The sequence below is a fragment of the Polyodon spathula genome, chromosome 25 (genome assembly GCF_017654505.1).
Source record: "Polyodon spathula isolate WHYD16114869_AA chromosome 25, ASM1765450v1, whole genome shotgun sequence".
Classification (NCBI taxonomy): domain Eukaryota; kingdom Metazoa; phylum Chordata; class Actinopteri; order Acipenseriformes; family Polyodontidae; genus Polyodon; species Polyodon spathula.
The window spans coordinates 2,848,870-2,876,171 of record NC_054558.1 but is presented as its reverse complement, the minus strand read 5'-3'; the positions used below and the strand labels follow the sequence as shown (position 1 = coordinate 2,876,171).

The 27,302-nt window shown below is 47.4% G+C and overlaps 1 protein-coding gene across 6 annotated transcripts; it reads right to left on the bottom strand.

Moving 5' to 3' along the window:
* Nucleotides 1-70: 70 nt before the first annotated feature.
* Nucleotides 71-26,881, bottom strand: LOC121299675 (AMP deaminase 2-like). Of its 6 annotated transcripts, XM_041227570.1 has the most exons (19): nt 26,671-26,881; nt 23,003-23,142; nt 11,102-11,226; nt 10,497-10,627; nt 8,781-8,849; nt 6,722-6,833; nt 6,241-6,427; nt 5,839-5,980; nt 5,653-5,742; nt 5,399-5,528; nt 4,647-4,841; nt 4,411-4,542; nt 3,470-3,633; nt 3,036-3,162; nt 2,667-2,830; nt 2,343-2,463; nt 1,982-2,155; nt 1,355-1,465; nt 71-1,243 (listed from the first exon to the last, which is right to left on the bottom strand). In XM_041227570.1, exons 2-19 carry the CDS (start codon nt 23,085-23,087, stop codon nt 1,025-1,027), a joined length of 2,478 nt encoding a protein of 825 aa, XP_041083504.1. In that variant the 5' UTR covers nt 23,088-23,142; nt 26,671-26,881; the 3' UTR covers nt 71-1,024. The 6 variants fall into 6 exon arrangements, with proteins under 6 accessions (XP_041083504.1, XP_041083505.1, XP_041083502.1 ...); XM_041227571.1 differs by lacking the exon at nt 23,003-23,142; XM_041227568.1 differs by lacking the exon at nt 26,671-26,881 and having other exon boundaries at nt 23,003-23,627.
* Between the last annotated feature and the right edge of the window lie 421 nt (nt 26,882-27,302).

The window sequence follows — 27,302 nt, the reverse complement described above, 5'->3', positions numbered from 1 at the left end:
ACTCAGCAAGGTAAAAACAAGCCATGTGGTTTTTGCAATTAACAGCTTTAGAATTATAGAATTTTATTTTTATAAATATATATATATATATATAGTGTGGCAGAGTCTCACAGTTTCTTCAAGGGCTGGTTTTGTATACTCTTGTGTCTATAGTTAATACAATGACACAGTGAAGTCGGTTCTAGCCGCTGTGTTGTAGTGTATATGAAAGGGTAGCACACTTGCTCACTTCAAATACTGCCTTTAAAGCCCACTGCAACTTTACTGCTGAAAAACGTAAAAATAAATGACAGCCTGCATAAAACTGAACAGATTCTGTTTCTAGCAACTGTATCCCCTATTTTAAAACACACCTATTAGTACCTCCAAAAACAAAAAATAAAATACTGCTCTTTTTATAGATTTAAAAGCTGGGGCAGCAACGTACAGGACGGGGCTTCTTTCAAGCTCCCAAACTGTACCAGCTGCGTATCTCACACTGCAGGTTTCTACCTGGCAGTGGCATCTGAAGCCAGTTCACCATGAGCCTTCACTCTTGGCAGTGTGAGTGGACTGTACAGCAGCCCTATCTGTTCAGAATCCTGGGTACAGACGGCAGGGACCCAGGGCTGAGGGGGGTGCAAGCCCTGAGGCTTGACCTTGTCTTCCTCTTGATGCTTTTTTGCTACATGTGTAGTATGGGTACGGTTGTTGTAAATTGTAAACAAAGGCTCACTCTTCAGACCCACCCTAAACCGAAAGGGAATGAAGCGTGCCCTAGTCACACAGTGCCCGACTGCGTCCTGCAACTCAACGCTGTCTCGTAATTACACAGCTGCACAAGAACTTTGCAAAAACACAGCCGGCTGTTTGAGCGAGGCGCGGGGTAGACTAGAAAAAGGAAGCGACGGGCCCGACTTGGCTCTGCGAGTACAGAGCCAACACGTTTTTACTTTGATATACAAGCTAAATTGAAAAGGACCCTGGACTGTGACAGGGCCATGGTCGTGCTGTGCTGCCTGGGAGGCAGGGGAGTTTCCTGTGCTTATCGTGCCCCGGGCAGCGGTGCCATGGACAGGGAGTCCTCCTCCTCCTCGATGCTCTCCAGCTCCTCTGTCCGCACGGCCTGTGTGATCAGGTTCAGCTCCTCGCACATGGTCTCACTGCGATACCCCAGACGGATATCCGGCACGTTGGTGCGTCGGATGTCGTTCCCTTCAGGACCCTCCTTGTAGTAGTTGGGGCCCAGCCAGTAACTCTTCACCTGTGAGCAGAGCGGGTAAGAGGTCAGGGGTCACACAGGCATTCTGACAGGGCAACTAAACACAGGAGATCCCAGGGAGCTTCCCACGGGAGAGGGGAGAGGGTGCAGTACCTTGTGTGAGAAGCCGCTCATTAGCACGCTGTTTCTAGCCAGCTCACACATGTCACAGGAGCTCAGCTTCCACACCTGAGCGGCGATGCTGTACTCCTCCATCAGAGGCTCCTGCAGGCACACGTGGGGTTAAAGGGGGGGGGGGGGGGGGGGGAGAGAGCAGGCACACTGTTTAATAATTCAGCAGATTCTAATAACAATACTTGTGAGGTGAAACTAGAAACTACAAACGTTTCAGCTCGAGCTCGTGTCTTCTTCAGCGTACTATTTTTACCTCAGGGCTCCGATTGCTCATTTTGGAGTTATGATAACATGAACTCTAAACAAGCTAGCCTAGGGGATCCAATCGCAGGTTACCGGGTCATCCGTTGGTACCATAAGCGTTACATGTGAGGACTCGGTAATTGCCGTTCGCAGGTTGCGTTTGTGATTCAATCTGTTCGTCTTTTAGAGATTCAAACCCCCTGCTTTATAGAATACACCACGTCTACTTCAAACTGCTCTGCAGCGAGGCAGTCTGGTATTGCACATGCAGGCAGGCACCCTTCTTCCCCAGTCTGAAAGCTCGAGAAGTGCAGGCAGACTGCTGTCAGCAGGTGTGTCTGGATCCAGGCTTGTATCACTGACCTTGGTGAAGTGGAACTGGAGCGGGTCGTCGGTGGAGAGCGACACCATGAGACCTCGGGAGAGGTATTCTGGGAGGGGGTTTCTATGGTAACTCAGGAAGAGGCTGTTGTTGCTAAGCGGCGACATGGCGATCCCGATCTGAGCCAGGTAATAGAGGTACTGCAGCACTGGAGCCTGGGAGAGAAAGGAGACAATAGCAACAGGATCCGGGTTCAAATCAAACAGCTTCGGCTCTCGGGGCTAGAAGTAGTTATAAATTACACAAACACGCTGTAGATCAGACTGCAGACGGCACCTCACATTGCAATGAGTCTGGGGCAGTTGGGAATGTGACACAAGCCTGCCTCGGAGCTGCACTGACCTTGCGCAGCAGCAATCCGTGGGAGATGTTCTCCGACAGCATGAACCCAGAGATGAGATGGTGGATAGGCCCCGCCTCCCCGCAGTGAGGGCGGAGCACAAACATGTGGAAACCCCGCCTCCTGCAGACAGAACAGAGAAAAAAAAAAGGGTTGAAACATCAGAGCACAGAGCCACTGCAAAGCAAAACGGTCAACAGACTGCCCAACCCAAACCACTGTAAACCAGAGTGGTTGCTGCAGGATAACACCCCAGAACAAGCGCTCATGCCCAGGCTCTGCGGGCCAGAGTCGGGGGGGGGGGGGGGGGGGTGGGGGGTGGGTACCTGCGCAGGTGGTTGAGGACTGTCATGTTGGCATACATGTAGTACAGGTAGTAGGAGTAGGGGGGGTTGTCCTCCACTGTCCAGTTGACCGGCAGGGGGCTGTCCAAGTTGAAGATGTGGTGTTCTGGTTTGGACTCGTCGTCCACACTGTCAAACCCGTCCACCTAGACAGGGGGAAGAGACAAGATGGTCATCCTTGTCCTGTCTCACAGGATCAACATCAGTGATGGACACGGTCAGCGGCTGTAACACTGGCACCACTACTAATGCTATTCATCAGCTTCTACAGTTAAGCTAATGGCGGTCTGTCCGTGGCTGGTTTGCCCGCTGTGGTTCGTGGCTGACCGTGGCTCTGCTGTGTGGACTCACGTGCTGCAGGAAGAGGTGCAGCTCCGGGTGGCTCTGGGGGTTGATCGTTGCCTCAAACAGAGGCAGGAAGATGTTCTCCAGCATCTCCTGGAAGTTGGCCAGCTGTTTCTTGGTGCGATAGACATCGCTGTGGGGAGAGGAGTCACAATCTTCCTTTAACATGATTTTGTCTCAACTATCCTTGAACCAAGACATCTTTTAATAAAAATAAATTTAAATCCATGTTTGATGTAACCAATGGAAGTGCAGAAATGCAATTATTCCGTTTGCAATAATAATCACTTTAAAACTACACTGGGGACTGAATTAAAACAGTCCGGATGTATTTCTTTAAACCAGTCTGCTGCTTTCTAGACTGGCCAATGCATTCTACAAGGGTTATCCTGCACCCTGCCGGTTTTCTCTTTATGAAATCCGCAGTGGGATGCACTCACAAGAGGCGGGGCACCTGCACAAGCCAGCGCACGTTGTCCGAGTGCACCTTGTGCTTGACCGCCCACTTGGCCAGACTGTCCCACTCATCCCGAGAGCGGCCGTAGATGGACAGGCGCAGCTCCACATTCTGGTACTTGCTTTCCTCCAGGTCCTCCATCACCTCCTGCAGAGACAGCGAAGAAGAAGGGATGGGAATAAGACTCCCACTGCATAGCAGTTTGATCCATTCCTGGTTTTACTGTGAGTTTAATAAGACACACCTGAGCTTGTTACCTTACCTGCACTCTGGGGCTAATCCAGCTCGTAAAGTATGTAGGCAATAATTCACACTGCCTTGTACTCTGAAGAAAGATGCTAATGACACTTCTTCAATGGAACAAACAGCGCTGACAATACATGGAGTAAACGGCATTGTGACCCCCCCCCCCCCCCCCCCGACTGGACTGGTGTTAGCCTCTAGGTGGCAGCAGATTGTCCTTTATTTATTGCAAAGGGCTTTACAGTTTTGACATTGTCAAAAGACTAAGTGAACACTGGGCAGGGATGGGAATAAGACTCCTATCGGGAAGCAGTTTCCCCCACTCCAGGTTTTAATACAAGCTTGACTAGCCACAGTGCTCAGGTGTCGCTTACTAAACTCACAGTAAAAGCAGGAATGGGTCGCACTGCTATGCAAGGGGAGTCTTATTTCCAACCCTGCTGTGTTCTGTGTTATATGGTAGCAGCTACATTCCGTATTCTGAATATTTCAGATCTCATCAATACCAGTTACACTATGTAGCAGCTGGCTGTAAAAGATGCTCACAGTAATACAACAGGAAACAACTGGACTGAGAAGCACAAAGTAAACCAAACACAAGTCAAAGACAAACCAAAAACAAAAGCAGGCGCTTATTCACTACACGCCCCTAATCTAATGCAGAAGAAAGGTCCTGCCTACCTTGATGATGTGTCCGAAGTACTTGCCCTCGATGTAGTTGTCTGTCTTGATGAAGATCTCCCTGAGAATTGACTCTCCGATCGGGTTGTACTTGGCGTTGAATTTATCGAAGCGGTGGAAAGTGTTGCGATCCTGCAGGGGCGAAAAAAAATAAAAAGATACGCTGATATTGCAAAAAAACTCCCAAAAAACAAACAAAGGAATTCAATCCGCTGCCAGCAGGAGGCGCTCCTCACCGCGTGCATGTCGAGGGTGTCCACGCTCAGGTCGAAGGCGGTCAGGTTCATGCTCTCAAACACCTCGGACAGGGTCTGGCCCTTGCCCTGCTCCACGTGCACGATGTCCTCGGGGTACTTCTTCATGGCCCTCTTGATGAAGCGCAGGAGGTGCTTCTGGTTCATGCAGGACGAGGCGTGGATGTGAGTGTCCACCTGTAGGGGGAGACAGAGAGTGAAGCGCTACACCGCAGACAGAACGGCTCAAGCACAAGGGCCCGGTTTGCCGCAACACAGGGGCAATATTACATTAGGAGATGGATATTAGAGTAGACATGCAGCTCACTATCATCACAATCAGAGTGATCTGCTACCAAACTCCTCAATTTATTCCAATGTAAGCCACTGGTTGTGCATTTGGACACTTATTATTATTATTATTATTATTATTATTATATATTATTATTATTATTATTATTATTATTATATTATTATCATTTAGCAGATGCTTTTATCCAAAGCAACTTACAGAGACTAGGGGGTGAACTATGCATTCCAACTGCTGCTGCTGCACAGCCACTTGCAATAAGACCTCGGTTTTGCATCTCATCCAAAGGAAGGAGCACAAGGAGATTAAGTGACTTGTAACCTCGTCTCCTCTCACTGACAGGGGACAGAATCCGTAGCGGCAGTGCATCACACAGCACCGCCTGGTCCGCATGCCCTGCCGAACCCCTGCTCCAGTGAGCCCAGTTCTGAGCCCTGCCGCTCACCTTGCGGATGTTGTAGAAGTCTCGGTGTGGCACCTTCTTCTGCGCGGCCAGCTCCTTCATCTCGTTCAGCAGGATGTGCATCTGGAACTTGGAGCTCAGGTACTGCAGCCGGCGGTAACAGAACGACTTCCTGCAGCAACAACAACAAAGGTGGCGAGTGTGGATCTACTGAATCCCCCCCTCACCGAAGGGTTTTGCACAGTTATAACACACGAGCTGTCAGGCGCTGCCTCTTAGTGCACAGCTGTACTCACACAGGTCCGTTGATGATTAAAGCCATCAGCACGTTCATGTCAGCGATGTACTCCTGAAGATCAGTGTAGGGCAGGTCCAGCTCGGAGCTCCTGAGAACAAACAAAGCAATGGCGAGAGAGCTCACTCGCTTTACTGGAAATCAAGTAACTGGCTGCATTAAAAACAAAACCTGACCCGCTACTCACTTATCCATCTGGCTGGACTTGCTGTAGACGTGCATGACCCCATCCACCATCTTGCAGCCGAAGCCCATGTCGGGGGGCATGGTGTTGGGGTCCCAGTTTTCGTAGGGGTGCGTCGTCGACACAGGGGGGTGCACAGGAGCATCTGGAGGGGAGAGAATGAACAGTCAGTTCAAGTCTGGGGTCTGGAAACACTGAAATGTTTGTCAAGCAACTGAACCGGTTTCATTTTAGTCACCCTTTGCTATAGGAGGGAGAACTTGTGTCTGAGTGGAAATGAACCAGCGCCAATATAACCCGTGCACAGCGCCACCATGCACGTCTCACGGGCGAATGAGATGAAAGACCCTGCACTGTGCCCGGCGCTCAGCTTCTCTCTAGGACAGCGCTCGCGAGTTCCGATACCTGCAGCGACGGGCGTCTCGGGGACCTCGTCGTACACGCTCAGGCCCAGCGGCTTCTCGCCCAGCTGCCGCAGGAAGCGTGCTGTGGTCCTGCAGAAGTTCTGCATGGAGCGAGCCATGTACTTCTCCCGGATAAACAGGGCCTTCACGATGCACTTTGCAGCGTCCAGCAGGTCTGTGAACGGGACCTGCACAAGACGGACAGCCCTTTTAAAATGCTCGACTTGTGCTCCATTCATTGTTACACATCTCTTGTTTCAAAACACAACCCATGTAGATTTTGTTATTCCCATGCCCTGGTTAAAATCACGAAAGGCAACACTGCTCCATTCATTCACTGTCTTTTCACCAAAGGTACAATCTACATGTTGTACCCCTGCCCTCCAACGCTATCGTGGGAAGGATCCGGGACACGTGAATTAAAAAAAGCACAGCGTGTGAATGAGAATGCCTCTACATGTGCAGGCAAGGCTCCCTCTCACCCCACACATCTCCTCCCCAGATATAGTGACGCGCTGGAACTCGCGCTCCAGAGGGAGGTCCCTCTCCTTAGGGAAGTGATCCAAGGAAATGTCACTTTGCTCATTGAAGTACCTGGAGAAAGAATGAAGACATTACTGGAGACTGAATGAGAGGCCCTGGCATTACATTTCAGATCTGTGCTGTGCACGTGACTCTGTGTGTGTGTGTGTGTGTGTGTGTGTGTGTGCGCGTGTACGTGCACGCGTGGGTGCGTGTACCACTTTGTATACATGAGCTATGCCATTAAACCCCCAATTTAAAAGAGATTCAAACTTGCTGCATGACTTCTTTTGTCACCATAGCAACCTCCTACTGCCTAATTGAAAACAATTACTGCACTAAGATGCATTGTCTTGGTTTCAAGTTAGATAAGAGCAGCTCCTTAAACTACTAACCCTTTATTTTACTATCTCAGAGAGATACAGTGTTTTATTTCAGGTTTGTATTTCTATCTCAGAGAGATACAGTGTTTTATTTCAGGTTTGTATTTCTATCTCAGAGAGATACAGTGTTTTATTTCAGGTTTGTATTTCTATCTCAGAGAGATACAGTGTTTTATTTCAGGTCTGTATTTCTATCTCAGAGAGATACAGTGTTTTATTTCAGGTTTGTATTTCTATCTCAGAGAGATACAGTGTTTTATTTCATGTATTTCTATCTCAGAGAGATACAGTGTTTTATTTCAGGTTTGTATTTCTATCTCAGAGAGATACAGTGTTTTATTTCAGGTTTGTATTTCTATCTCAGAGAGATACAGTGTTTTATTTCAGGTCTGTATTTGTGACTGTCTATTCTAGCTACAGACATGCAAAAAAAACCTTGGAGAATATGACTAGAGATTTTCTTCATCATATATCTGCAATCTTAGTAACATACAGCATGTATACACTGTGACAGTTTATAAACTGTTCATGTGAGCGCTAGGGGCACGAGAAGTTGAACTGCCAAGACCTACCCTCACTGCAAAGCAGAGCACAGATTGGAGAATTAACCCAATAAGTACCAGCTGTCCATGCTGTGACCCCAGGGGATATGAGAGTGTGCAGCATGGTAACTGGTAAAGCAGCAAAGCCTTTTCAATGTCAGTAATGAGATGCGGTTTGCAATGAAGTGGTTTAAAAAAAAAAAAAAAAACCTGTACATAAAAGCCAGCTTTATAAGCAAGTGTGGGGAGCGAGCGCTCCTTTATAAGAGCGATCAAAGCTAGAGCTTCACACACAGTGCACTGGAGCAATGGCTCCCCGTCACATCGGGCACTCTGCAGACCCTTCCATACAAGGGGCAGCGTTCATCTGCTCACAACACTGACCAGAACCCAATTAAGCCTTTGCAAGAAGCAACCTTTTCTTTTTGTGATCAAAAGGCTCTGTTGGTGTGGCTCTCACCCAGCCTCGCCCTGCCTGTCCCGGCTTGTGAAATGGTCGGCGATCGCGGGACAGGACAGCTGCTGTGGTTTCACAGAAACCTGTACTCTGTGTGTGTGTGTGTGTGTGTGTGTGTGTGTGTGTCAGTGTGTGCTCTTCTCATCCAAACCACAGAAATATCGTATGTAAATCTAATAGATGTAATGGTGCTGTAGGGAAGCACTGATGCTACACTTTGGGTGGACCGAGTGCTTGCAGATTTGAACTTATCCCTTGTCCAGAAATAAACGACACGAATGTTCAAAAAAAAAATACTTCACTGCAATAACTTCTTAAAAGGCAATTACTCGAGTATCGTCACCCCCAGAATGTAACTAGGACACAGACCCTAATCAGAACCTGACAGAACCTGAGGGCTTTATATATTTATGAAGGCTGATTTGTTACATAGTGGTGTCCCATGTTACATTCGAGATCCGGTTTCCTGCCGACAGGGAGGGAGGGAGGGAGAGGACAGGGAGACTAGAGATCTTGAAAGATGACTGCAGCAGCCTGGATGTAAATGGATAAGTGAACCATCAATAAAAAATGAAAATAAAAAAATTAAAAAAAAAACACAGTAGCGTCCAGAAAATAAACCCAGCAGGAAACTCACTCTAGGTCAGTGGCGCTGTCGATTTTCATGAAGTCTTGCTTGGCTCTGAGCAGAATCTCTGGCTCTAATCTGAGGCAGAGAGAGAGACGGAGGAGAGGAGAGACAGAGAGGGACAGAGAAAGGGTTGCACCACACAGCGAAACAGGCAGGGAGAAAAACACAAGCAAAAAAAAAAAAAAAAAAAAACACAGAACCTGTTAATTTCAGCAAATGAAATTCACACAGTGGCAGCAAAGCATAACCGTTTCATAGCTTCTTTATCTTTGTGTTTCACCCTGATTAACGGCCAGCAGGTGAGGCTTAAAGCCCAGGTGATGCGGCCCCCCACAGCCTCGATTTGGAATCAAGCCAGAGAACAGGTGAAAAAGCTTATCTGGGAAACCCACTTGCACCCTGTTTAAGAATACACTGATGTTCATGTTGGGACTATAGACAACATGCAAGGAAAATATGCAATTACCACAGCGTAAATCCAAAACTAGAGCCATCAGCGCCATGAACAAAACCTGGACTTGCATCTACGGGTTGTTAAATTGTACGTGCGACATACATACGTGAAGACCTTGAGACACTGCGTCTGTCTGATATTGTATACTGCTATACTAGGAGGATTGGTGGTCCAGTGGTCACAGAAAGGGGCTTGTTACCAGGAGGTTCCCAGTTCAATCCCAGCTCAGCCACTGACTCACTGTGTGTGACCCTGAGGAAGTCACTTGACCTCCTTGTGCTCCGTCCTTCGGGTGAGACGCAAAACAAACACGGTCCTATTGGAAGTGACTCTGCAGCAGCAGTTGCGATGTTCACCTCCTAGTCTCGGTCTGCTAAAATGACTAATTAATAATAACATTGCAATCACATGAAGTCCTTTATAAAGCACTTCTTCAGTGGTGTACAGGCGTCAAATGTGTTAAGACTTGCTTGCCACTTCAGATTGGTCTGTGTGATATTGCCTGGTCTGCATTGCTGGGACTTCATTACAAAGTGCCTCTCCTTGTCCATGTGTGATTTCACACCTGCCTGAGAATTCTGAATGCCATCCCTGCTTATTAATATCTGAGGATGCTGTTTGCACGGTGCAGCTCAGTAAGCATTAGCGCAGGGCAGGCTGGCGCGTTTCTCTGTAGCTGCATAGGGGAGAAAGTGAGGTGGCTGCACTTGAGATGGTCTGCTAAGCTTATCAACAGTTTACCACAGTCAAAGCATAGACAAGTTTAATACAGCGGCGTGAAAGCACGGTAAAGCACCGGTAAGCATTGTAAAGAATATGGTAAAGCATTATTAATAAACATGGCAAACCAGGGCAAATGCAAAGAATAACCACGGGCAAATGTGTGAAGCTTCTATGTGAAGTATGCGCTAGATGCGTGTTTGAAGGTAAACAGGGGAGGCTGCATTTCTGTACTTTGTGTGTGTGTGTTTTTTTTTTTTGTTTTTACATCTAATATCTTCCAAGGGAAATTATTCCTAATAATTCTGCATTCTCTAAAACCAGTCTCTGAAAGGCAAGGTGGTAAGAAATGAGCAACTTCTTAAAAACGCTGAGCACCACAGCGGTGCAGCCCAGGCTGCGGAGACAGGATTTTACAGTGCCAGGGGATCCCTGCACAGCATCACAGTTAACGTGCCTACCCTGGGATAAGCATAGTAACTGCTGCTCAAATCAAAGCGCCTTGTCTGAGCGCAGCTCTGGTGACTGCGCTCGCTCTCCTTTCTTACTTCACATCCTGGCTGATCTGTCTCTCCAGACGCTGCCTGCGCTCCTCCAGCTTCTCGATGGGACTGTCCTCCGGAAACTCGTAAGGGGCGCTGCGCATCTCGCTGTCCGCCATCGTGCGCGAGAACAGCTCCTGCACAGACACAGAGTCAATCAGGGGCTCCCCTCCCCTCCCCGTCACCTGCGCTGCCCTGCAGGGGTGAAGAGCTGCAGCTCCTGCACAGACACAGAGTCAATCAGGGGCTCCCCTCCCCTCCCCGTCACCTGCGCTGCCCTGCAGGGTTCAAGAGCTGCAGCTGGGGAGGGATTTGTAATGCTATAGAAAGGTTTGGACCTGTTTTTAATAACTGTGCAAGTATACTGACAGCCCCCAATGACCTCAGTATCCATGCTACCTTATCCAACTATACATCTGCTGATGTTGGGAGTCTTATCTGAGATCAATGTATTTCTATCTCTCCAGCCATCTATAAAACAGATACACAGATATGAAACTTAACATGGTACAATTATACACACAGTGACTGAGGGGGAGCTATTGATATACACACACATATCTCTCTATCTCTCTCTATATACATGCTTTACAAGTGGCGTTTGGTCTCACCTCTGCGATCTCCTTGTACTTCCCGTCCATGGAGGTGCGCAGGTCGATGTGCCTGAGGGACAGGCAGGACCCAGGGAGTGATCTCTGGGAGGTGAGAGGGTATAAACAGGGAGTGCCTCGCTGCTCTGTGGAGAGAGAAACGAAGTGTTCCAGGATATTACCCTCCAAACACGCAGTCCAGCATGGGGAGGTTAGACACGCAGCGCGGCAAAGCAGCGCAGACCAGCCTGTATGCAACACTGACAAGCACAAGAAGAGGCGCTGCTGATGCACAGGGTCTTACACGCTCCATGTGTTTGCATAGCTACCCTATACCTAGACCACAACTGGCTGATATTTTAATACAAAAAATAATAAATAATTCAGCGAGCATTAAACATGTTTAAACACTCTGACAACATCATTTGTTCTTGCACTGTCCCTACCAAAGACAACCGATTGACCGAGCCTCCCCTCTAAAATCGAGATAGCCACATTGTGCAGTTCAGTGAGCGGAGGACAGGACTGCACTAATTTATGAGCAGCCCTGTCGTCTCTCTCTCTCTCTCTCTCAGCTCACAGCCACGTTTCTGAGCTCCAGGTTTCATAACCCCTCCCCTAACCTTCTCCCTTCTCTCTCTCAGCCCCCTCGCACCCGTCTCTGGGGAGATCAAGGTTGCCCACAGTCCAGGGCCACCTACTGAAAATGAATGAAGCGTGTGCTGAAGCCAATATGACAAACAAGGAAAGAAACTCCATGCCCCCCCTCCCCCTCTCCCTCTCATGTACTTTCTGCAACTGACTGAATCATTGTTTGCTGGTCCCCCTCCTCCCCAGCACTGTCAGCTCAAGGGTAACTCAAAACCAGGTGTTCAGTCACGGAGCTAGCAAAACCAAACGCTGCGTCTCCCAATTCCTATATTGCCCAGGTCATTTCATCGGCTGGTCAAGGTGGCCTGAAACGGAAAAGCAACCAGTACTGTGCTTGCCCAGTTCCTGTTTAATTCAGTCCACCCCTCCCAATCTTTCATGTGAAAGGATCAGGAGGTCAATGTGTTCTGCTAGCCTGAGCTCATGTCTGTCTGTTCAGTCAGAGGGAGGCTCAGCCTTCAAGAGGAACCTGCTAGAACGCCTGGGATCAAAGCGCAGTCTGCTTTTGAAAAGATTCCTAAAAAGCAGAGTTTCTGAAGTATGGTGTGCGTCTTTCAATTCTGTCCCCTCTGTCTCTGGTACAGTTCCTACAGCTGCACAGGGGGCAGAAATAGAGGTTGCACACCTTAACAAAATGACACTAGGTAATAACCCTAACAGATAACGATCGAAGCAGAAACATTCGACAAAACAGACTTAATATGATTCCAAACAGTTAAGAAAGGAACTACTCAGAATATGTACAACATAAAAAAGTATCCTTTTAAGGGGGTATTTAAGCCCTCTGCACTGGATTTAAATAACCCCTTGCTTCTACACCACCCTGCAATAAGTTTAACATACCCTCTTATTGCCCCAAAACACTCTGGGTAACCAGTATAGACATCAGCAATATCACCAACTTAAGCAAGGCTTTCCTGAGTGTTTAATTAACAGAGTTAAAATTAGTCTCTAACCATCACTTAGACACATGTTGCCATGACGATGCTTCCTCCCTCTCCTCTCTGAGCCATAGACACTCCTGACTAATCAGCTGATTGGAGAGACGGCGAGCAGGTCCAGTCCCACCCACTCTAGTTCTCCTGGCACAGAGAGCAGGAATTAGAAAGAACCGTGGGCAGCCACATCTGAAACTCAGGAGGCTGCGAGGCAGGCATGCAGGCGGGGTATAATCATCTGCATCTAGACAGACTCTAGTCTCGCGGCAGCAATAGCACAGCCCAGCTGCCAGCAGAGTTCTGCAATGGCAAGGGCTCTGCACTAAAGGGGGCATCGCCTAAACTCTGCGGCCCCTTCGCTGAAGACTTGACAGGTACCGGTGCAATAGGAAAGGTACAACTCTGTCTGGGGCAGCGATTCCACTCTCAGTACAGCACGGCAACTTTGTAGCACTTCCCTTATGTGCAAGCTGCAGTCTGAGATTTTTTGTGGGTTACCTTTCACCCCCTTGAATGACTCAGACATCCCCCTGTAGATTCACCTCCTGTACAGCAGATAGCTGGGGTACCAATAGCTGCTGTTTAGAGAATGAAAGGTGCTTTTTAAAAGCTGCTATGAGGAGAGGGGAGCCGTAATTAAAAAGTAACCAACGGTCACTTGAAACTGTGTCAGGATGAGCTGCTAGTTTAAAAACAGCAAGGTGAACCCTGAAGCGAGAGCCTCGACCTTTACCTCATGCATTAAGCAACTTCACGAGAATCAATAACCAGATTAGTGTTGCAGCGTCAGACAATTCCAGAGTCACTGGATTTATCAGAAGCAGAGGATTCCAGGTGTTGGCGAGTTAAAAGTACATTCAGTAATAATCCATCAAAATACGGCAGCTATTTCACCTCCAAACTTGAGAACTGTTTCATGCGAAGCTGCGTTTCTCTCTGGAATTGCTTTTTTTGTTTTGTTTTGTTTTTTGCACAAGACACGTTTTTATCAAACTGAAGTCATCTGGGTCTTAATGGAGAGCGCATGACGTTTATGAAAAAAATATATATATACAGCAAAGGCCAGCGGAAAATCTCAGTCAGAGAGGAAAAAGAAAGAAAAAAAAACCCTAATTAGGCCACTCTGATTAACGAATTAGCCTCTAGTGTGCGTTCAAACACTTTTCCTTTCAAAAGGTCTTAATTCTCCATTTATTTCTAGTCGGGGACAGCGGGCCGTGTCTCAACAACACTGATTACTGTGGCACTGAATAACACGCCAGGTTCATGCGTGCAAAATTTTACACACAGTACAAAAACACACACAATATTAACAAAATATATATAAAAAAAATACTCAATCTAGATTGAGTATGCTAATATTAAAACTAAGGATTTAAATGTTTGCATTTAAAATCTCAAAATGTCCATCTGCTTTTATTCACAATAGGAGTGCACTCGAAGCACGCTGAAATACTGAAGTTAAAAGGAGATTTTTTTGCATCTTAGGATGGGGATTAACTCTCCTAACAACCGACAGTGCATCACCGCTCACCCACGCAGAAGAACAATTACACAGCCCTGGCATCACGACTTAAACAAGAGGAACGTTTTATTAATAGATGCCCTAAAGAGTTTTGTTTTATCTTTAATTGCTTTGAGCAAGTTGAAAGTACTTCTCATGCATATTTCATTGAGGGAGGGAGGGAGGAAGGGAGCTTTTATGTGGCAATCTACTGTATCGACGCGGTCAGGTCAGGAGATGAAGGGTTTAAAATGACAGATTGCTCTTTATTTCCAAGAGCATGTAATCCTTGCAAGGAGCCTCCAGGGAGTGTGTACAGGGCTGCCTTGCTCCGAGGCTCGCTCAACACCCCAATAACGATGAAGCCCCAGCGCAGCGCTTTCTAAAGGGGAGCTGTGTTTAAATCTTTAAACGGAAATGCAGGGGCGAGGCGCTTGTCGTAGTCAACCAGTGCCATTCCCACACTGCTGTAGAAACACGTTTTCACACGACAACAGAAAAACGCAACTACCTCAGGCTGCATGCTAGGGCGCAATAGTGTTTTTGTTACCAGCAGGGTGTTCAAAAGCTATCAGAGATTTTGTCAGGAGGAGCGCCAAACTCACCAGACTAGGACAAGCCCTGCCCTTCTCTTATCAGTGCAGAACACAGATGTGTAGCACTTGAATACAAAGAGCTGCACAATCACCGATAACACTATAATGGAACGGGCGCCCAAGAGCTGGCTGCACTGGGATTGATCAGATGGGGTCTCCTTGAGCAGGCTGCACTGGGATTGGTCAGTTGGGGTCTCTTCCTCAAGCTGGCTGCACTGGGATTGGTCAGTTGGGGTCTCCTCAAGCTGGCTGCACTGGGATTGGTCAGTTGGGGTCTCTTCCTCAAGCTGGCTGCACTGGGATTGGTCAGTTGGCTCCAGCTGGCTGTACTGGGAGTTACTTAGAAAATAGACTACACTTGCAAGAAGTCGATCCACAAGAAGAGCACTTGCTTACCAATCCATGACAGCTGGTCGCCCCCTTCGTTGGAGAGCCTTCCTGCTTAATCATGCCTTCATACGCTGCAAGATTTGACTGCCCCATGCTTTAAAACATATTCCACTGGGCTTACAGAAGACCTGTTGTTGTTGTTAATCCCTTAGAAACAATGCTGCAATACAGGGGGGATTAGTGTGTGTTTAAAATCGCACATAAACCTCTTTTCTGGGCACAAAAGCTCTCATTCTAGCCCCCAACGCCCCCCCAGTCGCCTTTTTCTCGCAGCAGCATGCATTAGGTACGATTTTAAATGCATCCCCCATAGACCTATGAAACACCACGGCAGCTTACCAGGGAATCTTTTACAGGTATTGTGGGCTGCTAGACTCACAGTAAAACTTTTCATGGTTTAAACTGATGCACGTGCAATGGAAAGCCTATTTTCATGCATGCTGTAAATTCCTGGAGGACAGATTGTGGCCGATCACATTTACCCAATCAATAACGCTGCCTTCCAGCTGGGAAAACTGTCATTACACAGTAAACATGCACGCAGGCATAAGGTGTGGGAGAACACTCTCCTTATCAAACACGTCGTACAGGATACCGGCTGGCCACAGGTAAACCGATATAAGAAAACAGACACAGGGCTTCACTGCACAGCAGATTTCACACCGAGATATATACTTTCCTCTGGGCTGCATCGCAGCTGATAGAAGGCTGGAGAAGGAGAAGGAATCAGACAGCAGCAGCACAGGGAGGCGGGCGGCTCTCTCTCCCTGTGGACCAGCCTCCAGTATGCTTCATGTGCACCGACCCAGGTGAACCCTTCACTTGCCAAGCTGCACTGTTCTAGAATTTCAGTCGCTTGTTTATTATGATGTCACAGCAGCAGATGCTGTAAACAGAACACACGCAACCTCTCTTTGTGCAGCCCACTTCATACTAGAACAGGTCTACTGAAAGGAGTTCAAAACGTACCTGGTTTTACTTGCTTTCTTATACCGATGAAGGGCTCATCAGTACTGTGTGCTGTTTTTATACAAACAATAAGTACTGTATCAATAACATGTCAATAAAACCATTCTCCAGGCAACACAGTTCATCCTGCGTGCAATAGTCGTGCTGCAGTCATGCATTTACATTAAGCAAAGTACATCTCTCTCTCTCTCTCTGTAAAACATATGCAAATTCCTATAAACCTTTCACAACATCCTTCCACATAGACAGCTTGTCATCTGAATAAGGCCACATTCACATTGAACAGCAGAATTCAATGCACCTCTAACCCTAGATACAAATCCATTGAAAGCAACTTCGTTCACAGCACCTCCCAAACCACGAATCCCCAACGAATCACATACAATACAATACTCTATCTGTATATATACATATGAGAGAGAGAGAGAGAGTACAGTGCAGCACGCCTGGCCCTTATACACTGATGGCAATGCTGCTCATCACTCATCTCAGCAGAGCTCAGCTGCAGCCCGGCACACGCTGCAACACAGACCACTCTCTCACACTGCCACCGTTCCACTAGCGCACAGCCTCTGCAAGTGCAACGTCAGCAGAACCCGTCTGCAGGTCTATTGATCAGCCCAAGGCGGATTCAACGAGCCACGCTGAGGAGTCACAGGCTGGAGACAGACAGGAACGGCACAGGCAAGGAGGACCGACAGCTGGCTTGAACAGCGCATTCTATCACCCCCGTCTCACGTCACAGTATGTTACATTTTCACTGCACTGTACCTCTCTGTGTCTCGGAGATTGCGTGATGGGAGCCAGGTCCGGTGTTCTGGTGGACCGCGGGGCACGTCACTCACAAAGGACTGCTTTTTAATTGCTGTAGCGACGGTGGCAGACAGATGTAAAAAAACACAAAAACAAAACAAGAACAGCCAGACAACAGGAGGTGCTGCGTTTCCAAGACCTCCCCCACGCTGTACTGTCTTCAGGGCCGACTGACAGAACACTAGCAAGCAGCAGCCCTCTGCACTGGATTTAAATACCACTGCCAGAGGAGAGGGCCGTACCATTTCCCCACACAGATGCGGGGGTGGCCAGTGATGCAGTGCAGTCTTGCTCAGGTAGCCTCATGATGTTTCTTCCTTGTTTGTCGTATTTAAATGACACTGCACGTTCACACAGTAAGCAGCCTGCTTATCAGAAGGCTTCTCATGGAAACGGGCTCAATTCAGACTGCACAGAGCTCCTCTTCTGTACTTGCAGACGCAGGGGAGGGAACGGAGAGAGCTGTAATTTTCCAGCGCTTCGTTAATCCCGCTGGCTTTCTAGTCTCTACAGCTGGGTTTCAATCTTCTGTATTAAAACGCTCGGGTACAGTTTGACTTGCACTGATAGTCATCTTTATAATTTGCATTCGTGTTCTTACAAGTGCCGTGCCGACTGTCACCTGCTGTTTTCAGCTGCAGTGATTTCTACAGATCGGTCAAGAAATTTGAAAACAGCAGTAAGATCCTCAGAAACAGGTCGCTTTGGGTTATCTGTTTAGGGGAAAATACCACAGTGTTTAGTTTTATTTTATTTCCGTTTACCGTTTAACCCTTTGCTGCCCAACTCTAAACCGTTCCCTTTAAGTCGGTCCCCAGTGGAAGTGCCAAAGGGGACAGGGTGCCCCGTGCCAAGAAGCAATTTACCTGCCAAAGCGCGGGACAGAGTATCCGGACTAGCGAAATCTGCACCCCTATCACAGCAGAATACAGTGTTCACTCCTTCTCTGCCATCCCAGCTCGATGACATCATGGGAAACTCAATCCGACAGTGCTGAAGAGGGGGGGGGGGGTTCATGACAGATCATGTGAGCAAATCGACCTCCCCCATAGTTTAGTGGTAATGGTACAGCCCGAGTCTGTTCTTCTGCCTCTCATTAAAATGTTATCATTAGCATGTCTTGGGGGACTGGCACAAGAGAAGAGATGAACTGTGACACGCACGCACACACACGTGACAGCCTGTCACCGCCAGGGCTCCATCAGTTTCCATTCTCCGTGGAGGGATCTTTTTGTACCCCAGTGAAGAGCGCATGAGCCCCAATACCCCCTCCCAACCCACCACTTCAAGCCCTCACAGGGGCCCCAGCAAAACAGCAATATTCCCTACTCAGCCCCCTTCAGCGCTGCACCAGAAAGCAGGAGAGGGGGTGAACAGGGAAGCGGACACATCAATCGCTCCTACACTTTCTCCTGCAATGTTTACACAGAGGGGAATTACCAGTCATGCTCACAGGTAGGTAGTTAGAAAGGAAGGTTACATATAGTACAAAGAAAATGAAGCTCATTTTTAATAACAGCGGCTTAGGGATACTGTTTCCACAGCAGCGGCTGGCGTCATCTGAGATAAACAGTTCTCACCTCACCGAAGACTGACTCGCTAATACAAACCCAGGTTCTCTGAGCTGTCTTTGCTTGGAAGACCTTTAAACTCACACACATTACCCCTCTGTGACCACCTCATTAGCCATTAGCTAAAAACAGCCTCTCTGATATTATTTAGCCTGGTCTGACACCCATGCTGCTTTGATCCCAGGAGATCATTGGTGACACACTGCAGTAATGCCCTGGAGTTTCTCCTCTGGGGGTCTGGGTTCAAATCCGACAGGTCGCAAGCAAAAGGGCCCAATCGGATCCATGTAAAGAAAGTATCCCAGCTCACCCCTAGCAGGTTCACACTGGCACAGCATATGCCACCCCTCCCATGTGGAAACACACCCAAAAAAAAAAATTGTTGCTTTTTTCATTCCCCAGCAAAACATTTTGAGCAGCTCCTGTGAGAGTGACCTTGGCGTTTGTCCCCAGCTGTCTCGGGGAGCTCCTGTTATTGTTCTGGGACTGACTCCATGCAGTGCACAGAGCCCCATACTTAATGGATCTGTTTGGATGGCTTGGCTCGAGTCAACAAGCTAGCTGCATGCTTGTGCAATACTGAGCGCCCCTCATGTGCCCTGCACTTCAACTAGACACCTCTTAGGTAACCTGAGAGTAGCACAAGACCTTTTTAAAGCAGCCGTGCGTGATCCGGTATCTCTCGGTGCAATTGTCACTTAGCAGAAAGGGTTTTGTATGTCCCAGATCGCGTCTGTCCTCCGCTGGTTTGCAACACCATGCACTGACAGCATTGTCTGTAAAAGACACGTTGCCCGTTTGGCATTATGAAGAAGTTTGCCAGGACCTGCATCCTCAGCATACAAAACAGCATTTCATAACATGTGCCTGCGTGCAGCTCTGTCAAAACACAGTCAAGAAGAACCTTCATAAACTCCCAGCCATCAGATAAACGACTCGTTATTGCAGCGGTCACCATGTCCTACATTTACACCCCAACCCCCCCCCCCCCATAACCAGGAAATCAGGCTATTACAAATCTCTCCAAGTGACCTGGAATCGCCCGCTCTCCCACTCCTCACAAAACGGCTGAGAAAAGCATAGCCCGGGGCTTTGTGGATCATTTCAAGTGCTGCCGTTCTTTATGTTGGAGAGATCCATTCAAAGGCATGGGGGGTTAGCCAGGAAGGGCCAGTCAGGGGATCAGGGGCAAGCATTTCAGGTACGGGAGGGCAAATTTCAAAACACTGATTTGACAGCCTTTTGTAACAGTGGCTGTTTTTACACTGTTTTGAAAGCGTTGAAAGTCCTTGCATATGATGTGGGTACAAAAGAGAGCATTTACTGTACAGTGTGATAATTCAGAGTTCACAGTTCAACTCTACAGCACGTGCATCACACAGTCAGGTAGAGTAACACAGCCCTCTGAAAACAAACTCCCGACAACGAACCACGTCCAGTCAAAGATGCAGCACAAAATACTTCCTCAGCAGCAGCGGTAATTAACATCGCTGTTATTACCATACATTCACAGCTTCAAACACTCCAGAGTCTACAGCACTAAAACAGACCGATGTATAGATGTATTATTAGAATGCTATTGGTGTTGTAAATGCACACTTTTGGTGCTAAATCAAATTCGTTCACACACACACACATGCATGCACTATCATGCATTACCACAATACCTCTATCCTCTTGCCTCCCTTTGTTATAAATATACGCTCTGTGAAAATGAAAACAAGCCCCTTGATTCAGAGTCAGTATTGGACTGGTCGTGTCAGCATCGATCCCCCTGCGTTCACCAGCGCAGGCTGCAAAGCACTCAACACCCTCCGTCTAATTTATCACCTGTTTATAGGGCAGGCTTTCTCAGGCATCCCATAATCCAGGACAGACAGGGCCCCACATCCAGCGCCAGGGAACCTGATCCCACGCCCGTGAGGATACCAGGCAGCGGGGCGCACGGGGGTTCATCTCTCTCCTGAGAGGAATTGCAGCTGCAGTTACAGGGATACTGGCTCAGTCGCTCAATCTAGGGTTCAGGTTTTCATTAAAATCAGGGCAACCCCTGACTCTACAAGAGCCTGTGTTCGGACAGTGTCTGGTTACAGCGCCCCCGTCACCCAGGCGCTGCCGAGCGCTTTTAACCGTTAGTAAGAGCAGTATTTTTAGAAAGCCTGTATTTCTTTTTCCATCTTTGCAAAGTGGTTAATCCCTGTGTTTTTCTCAGCCTGTTTCAAAGCCCAGCACAGCTGCTGTAACTCACACAAGCACGGTTTATCCCTGGGCGCCCTCTGCTGTACTAAAGAAGAATTGCTTCTTTTATTTTCTTCTAGAAACAATACCTAATACAAATATCCATGATGTAATACGCATTCTAGTACTAATTAAAGTTAACTACAGGGCACATCCAATACAAATCTGAGAAACAGCCAAGGTTGTTATACTAGCAATGCTTCTAAAACTTTCTTTATTGTGTTTACTTGGTTTGAAGCTGATAAAGAGCTATAAAGAACCTTTAGCAAGCCAGGTCCTGGTAAACTGATTCCTCCAAACCAACAGCTACGAGTTCATGGCGAGGTGGGCTCTGTACTTTAACACACAGAGCACACTGAATTACTGCTGCGCTGTGCTGTCGTGATGTTGCTCGATCAGTCTGCAGGGACACGGTTTCAAGGCAAATACAGACACAGTGGCCCCACACCCACAGTGGAAATAACATTTCTAATGTGTGTAGCTCTGACTGCTTTAACCCTTAGGATCCATACCATACCAACTTCACTTATATAGCGTCTGTCTAAAAAAAAATATAAATATATATAATATATATATATATATATAGCAAAGCCAAGAGAGCTACAGACTGCTCGCTAGCGAAGAGATCAGATTTAAAATACTGATCAACTCGGCTCTCTGGATCGAAAATGGCATCGAGTTCTTGGAATTACCGAGAGGCATCATTTACAGGGAGTAACTAACTCCCACAGACAGGCAGAAGCAGGACTAGCCTTGTAAGGGAGGGGCTGTGTTTTGAAATCAGTGCGCTGCTTCACAGGAAACCAATGCAGTGACCCGAAAACTGGGGCAGCAACTAGACTCAGAGTGTGGAAGTGTTCCTGCCGAGGCAGCTTGCATCAGCTGCAACCTGTCCAAGGAGGAGGCATCAGGGAGACCAGCAGGCAAGGAGCTACAATGACCTACCCCAGAGGTCCTTCACCTACTGGCCCTCTCCTGCAGCATCCATAGCAGTGCTATAGCAGCATTGTGGACCTGGTTAAAATTGAGAACCAGCCATCTGTGGCAAGAGCTGCCAACATTACTAATGTGACAAGAGGGTGTTTTGTGAAGTACTGTCACTGCACATGATCCTAAACCACAAATCAATCACATTATCCCCAGCGTGGGATTCAGACCAGCAATAAGCTGGTACTGCATCAGACTGGGTTATAGAACGATAGAGTTGTGTAACTGACCTCTCCCCTGGGGCAGAGCCACACGAAGAGAGACCTGCATGGCACACACTTGTTCAGGGGTTACAGCGAAACACAGAGAGCAAGGACAGGAGCACTGACAAACGCACGACTTCACTCCTGCCTTCACACGAACACCAGACTGCAGGGTGTATGTGGCTCCAGCGCGCAAGAAAGACCTCCTATCAGACAGCAACAACACAGCACTGCATTTGCAACGCGGAGGTCATGATGCATCACACATCAGGACAGGCAGGTGGCAATACATTAGGAATCACGGTACAGGTTAGGGACCCCACGGCAAGTAATAAAATCAAATGATCCGGAATTAATGGTCTGCTTGGTAAAAACACATCTTCAAAAGGGAGACAGGTCGATCGTATATATCATACACACCCGCTATAAATCACATGCATCAGTCAGGACCCGCTTACAGACTACAAGCTGCTGTGCACTGCTTTCGCTCATGCACTTCTAGTAGAGTCTAATACACTGTGCAAAGAAAGGGACATGCATCACCTCTACACCAAGACCGATTCCTGGCAGCAGCAGAGAAGACAAGACGCTGCGTGCATTTAAAATCAGGGCCAGCAACTGCAGCTAATTTGTAAACATGAGCAGCTTCCTTCAGACTCACAGTGGATCTGGCACAGCAATGAATGAGCCCTCCCAGCTTTCAACCAGGGTCACACAACATGAGCAGAGACCGCACTGCTGTACTGAAAACACACGCAAAAAAAAAAAAAAAAAAAAAAAGACATAACAGAAAAGGACGGTTTGTTTTAATGTGCCTTTACTTTAACAGCAGGCTGTGATTCTGACAGCGCAGTGCATGACAGATCCAAATAGTAAAAGAACAGGTTACAGAAACACTCGACTGTAATTCAAAGGCAAACGCGAATCCGGCGTTGGTTCGGGTCCCGCTGAACCCAGTTTTGCTCACCTGCTCTCGCCCCCACAATGCCAGTGCCTGGGTTGGTGCTGCCCAGCGGTTTCATTCAAACGAACGGAGTGTATAGGTATTAATTCCACACTCACCAGGGGAGGCTGTGTTCTGCAGGCTGGCCCTCTTCCTGAACGGAGCCTTGGCTTTCTGCTTGACAGGAATCGGGCTGGATGACATTTTTCTATGGCTTTCTCTGCTGCTGCTGCTGCTGCCTGACGACGATGACTCAGAACTGCAGAAAGCACAGCGGGCAATGGAGTAAAGGGAGACAGCAGCTCTGCTCGTAACACGGCTTCCGAAAGGAGTCTGACTGCAGGAAGAGCTCAGCACACTGACATGGCCCCTGCTGGTGGTGGAGGAGAAGCCCCTGCAACTGCTTGCGACGAGGGGGAAGCTCCTCCCTTCCTTCCCCAGGTTAACGATTAAGCAAAGCGGGGGAGGGCTGCAGGGCCACCCTAGGCTTCCCCTTACCGCACCAGGCCCCAGCCTGTTTGGTTTCCCTGGCAACCACGGGAACAGCCTCCCGGGAGCAGCCAGGACTCGGGCCACAACAGCAGCTGTCATTTTTGTTACTGTTCGCAAAGCAAGCAAAGAATAAAAGACACGAGCAAAAGAAAGCCAAACAGCAACGAGAAGAAGAACAAAAAGTTTAAGAAAGAAGAAAACAAAGCAGGGGCTGCAAAGAGAAGCAAGTGAAACTGCTACAGCGAGACAGCGCCTCCTCTTCTATCGGAAACTTTCTAGAAAGGGGGGGCACTCAGTAGAGGGGACTGATGTCATATTCCGTGCCCGGCATTTTTGCTTATAAATAAACTGCCCTGCTGATCCGAAACAGCATTCCGCGCAGGGGCTGACCGCTTCTTGCAGTTTTGTGGCACACGTAGGCTGCATTTGTCCGCGGGGCAATAGCTGGTGGTCCGTGGGAAAACTTGGAAACAGACAGATACCACTGTACTACCCCAGACAGCTAGCTATATAACAGTTAGTTATAATCTTAAGTAGCGATAGGTGTGTGTTTGCTGACCATTTTTAAAAACAGAGCTGACACATTTAAAGAAATCAGAATGTGTTCATGTAGCCCAGTCCTGTGCTGGGGGGACTTTTCTATAGAGCTCTTCTTGGAAAGAGGCTGTGCGTCAGTCAGCAGGTCTGCCCCCCGCCTCCCTGCTTTATAACCTCCTGCTATTGGCTCCCGTGCTGCCTGTCTGAGTGGCAGGAGGACAAAGGAAGCTGAATCCACAATGCAGAAAGCTGAACCGTGATCACGTGCTTCACCCTTCCAGTGCCACTCTGAGCTGGGATTCTGTGCAGTGCCAGATTCCCCTCTCCTGTACCCAACTCTGAGCTGGGATTCTGCAGTATTCCCCTCTCCTGTACCCCACTCTGAGCTGGGATTCTGTGCAGTACCATTCCCCTCTCCTGTACCCCACTCTGAGCTGGGATTCATGCAGTGCCAGATTCCCCTCTCCTGTACCCCACTCTGAGCTGGGATTCTGTGCAGTGCCAGATTCCCCTCTCCTGTACCCAACTCTGAGCTGGGATTCTGTGCAGTACCAGGGAATTCCCCTCTCCTGTACCCCACGCTAACACTGTTTTGGCGAGTATAATGGCACTGTTGTTATTCAAGAGTTGTTTTTCTTCATTTAAAAAAAAATTACTTTGAAGAGGCGTTTGATCACGTCTTTAGTGCCCCAAACAGCAGTGGGTGACTCAGCTGTCAGACTGCAGGTACGTCACCTTCCTTCCCCCAAACTCTAATTCAGTGCAAGGATAGAGAACAAACATTGCAGTGACACCCAACAAGAAGCTTCTGAGCTGAAGCCGGCACTCCCTCTTGTGGTCAAAAGCCCAAAATGCAGCTGCTCAGTAAAACAGCCATGAATCTTGAATCGAGCAGTCGCTGAAGAGACTGCACATTCCTGCCTGCATTACTCGGACAATCTGTTCTGGTAAGAACAGGAAACCCCATAAACAAGGTGGCTGACAGCAAGCAAAAAGCTGCAATATGCATGCAAACACCCTTATAAAACTTTACCACTGTACAATTGCTTTAATATCATGCAGGCTTTCTGCCAGGGACAGGACTACAGTATCCAATGGCGTACATCTAAAAGCTCTCCATGCATTCAAATGGATGTATATAGAACAGCTTTATAATATGCCACTGGAAAGAGACTAGCACATGCACCCGAATGGAATTGAAGACTTCATATATCAACGGCAATACACCAGATCTAAGGGTTCATCTTACTGCAGTAAAAGGACGTCAGCATTGGGAGGAATTAATGTGGTTTAAAGTTATGCAAATTGTGTTATGCTATTATAATATTTACCAGCAGTAATCATTACACTGCATTACAGATTACAGGCTTGCTTCAATTCAAACATATAAACAGCCTTCAGAAATACCAGTAAAAATCTTAAAGCGTCCAGCCTTACTCACACTCAGAGATAAAATGTAATTGATGGAGAGTAATCCCTTTACCTGGATCTCTCTATCTCTCTCTCTCTCTCTCTCTCTCTCTCTCTCTCAATTTCCTTTTTTTATCCAGCCTGTCAAGCCTGTTTAATAATATTGCAATTACCAAGAGGCCAGCATCGTCTGATCTCAAAGTACAAACTGGTTTACAGGGAGGAAGCAACTTCCACAGACAGGCAGAACCGGGACTAGCCTTGTAAGGGAGGGGCTGTGTTTTGAAATCAGTGCGCTGCTTCACAGGAAACCAATACAGTGACCTGAAAACTGGGGCAGCAAATAGACTCAGAGTGTGGAAGTGTTCCTGCCGAGGCAGCTTGCATCAGCTGCAACCTGTCCAAGGAGGAGGCATCAGGGAGACCAGCAGACAAGGAGCTACAATGATCTACACTTGCCGTGACCAAGGCGCTGATGAAGAGAATGTGAACGAGAGGCTTTGGGTGAAACAAGTCACAGGAATCGAGCTGTGAGAAATTCTGCTTCTCAGACTGTTATCATGAGTCAGCTTCAGGAAGCCAGGATGCAAAGACGCAATAAAGCATTCAAAAACAAAGCTTTCCAAAGATTTCAGTAAAGTGACCTGTGGAAGTAAGGTGCGCGTGGAAAATGGATGGGCCTCAGAGGCACCTGCACTGTACTGCCAGCAGAGGTCACTACAGAGCAGGACGCCAATGTATTCCAAAAACACAACAGTGAAGTGCCATACAGAATACATGACCTTACAACAGCTTTGTAAAGGTGCAACCTTGCACCTTTTATATGGTTACAGAACCCCTAAGGGCTGGTCCTATTACACAAAGGTGTGCGCTACAATGCTTTTCCACTGAGGTTCTGCAGTTGCATAATGCACAGAAAGATACAGATTATATATATATATATATATATATATATATATATATATATATATAATATATATATATATATATTCACTTTGTAAATCTTAGTATTGGTCCATAACACATGTATTAATGAATGATGTGTTACATTATGTTAATTTATTGTAATTAAATGAGGAGCCAGCTGGCTGGGGAGCTAACTGTTTTTACTGGCCACACTTCCAAATGATGCAATACTAAAAACCAGAAAAACGATGTCAAAAAAAATTTAAAAAAAAAAAAACACAAACAACATTTTCAAAATGAATCAAACTTCCGTCAGGTAAAGAAAGACTCTGAAATCGACTTGAAAAAGTTCTTTATTTGTTGTTGTTTTTTTTTTTTGTTTTTTTTTAAATCCTGTTAAACGCATGTCACGTTTCACAATAATAATAATAACGGCACTTACCTGCCATTGCAGAAGGTCTTCGTTTTTATTTTCTAAATGTTCTGGGCGATTGTTTTGCAAACCCCCTCGTTTTTCTCTAGGCAGTCTGCTTGAAACACTGCGTCGCTGATCCAGACCCGTGCTCAGGGCTTTGCTCTCCGCTCCTGCAAACCCCGGCTCGCTTCTCTCCGACACTCAGCCTGTTTCACTTTCTTCATCTCTTTTGTGTATTGTGACGCTGGCTGATGTCATCAAAGCTCCAGCAGTTCGCAGAAGTTTATCAGAGTTTAAAGGCGCAGTTACGTTTTACGAAGGACAACATAAACAAATAAATACATGCATGCATTTAAATCGAATACCATATTATTATATATCAGTAAATTATACAAATATTAGTAGTGAGTTAACAAACTCTTTTTTTTTGGCGGATCGCCAACTAAGGGTGTGTGTGTGTGTGTGTATGGGGGTGTGTGTGTTCCTGTACCGGTTCTATGAGAGCCGCTGTGCCCATACTGCAGTGTTTCCCAGTGCAAATAACAAAAACACTGCAGTCACACGCAGCCCGGTGCGGTTCTATAATTATTATTTTTTTGCTTTTGTTTTGCTTCCTGCATTTGAGAAACCATGTGATTTGGTGACCTTTTTACACTGCC

Excerpts from the sequence above, each read along its gene's own strand:
- LOC121299675 (XM_041227568.1), bottom strand. The coding sequence starts at position 23,474 with ATGACAGCTGCTGTTGTGGCCCGAGTCCTGGCTGCTCCCGGGAGGCTG. Across the intron at positions 2,156-2,342 it reads ACGGATTGCTGCTGCGCAAG|GCTCCAGTGCTGCAGTACCT; the intron begins GTCAGTGCAGCT and ends TTTCTCTCCCAG. Across the intron at positions 1,466-1,981 it reads TCCAGTTCCACTTCACCAAG|GAGCCTCTGATGGAGGAGTA; the intron begins GTCAGTGATACA and ends GTGTGCCTGCAG.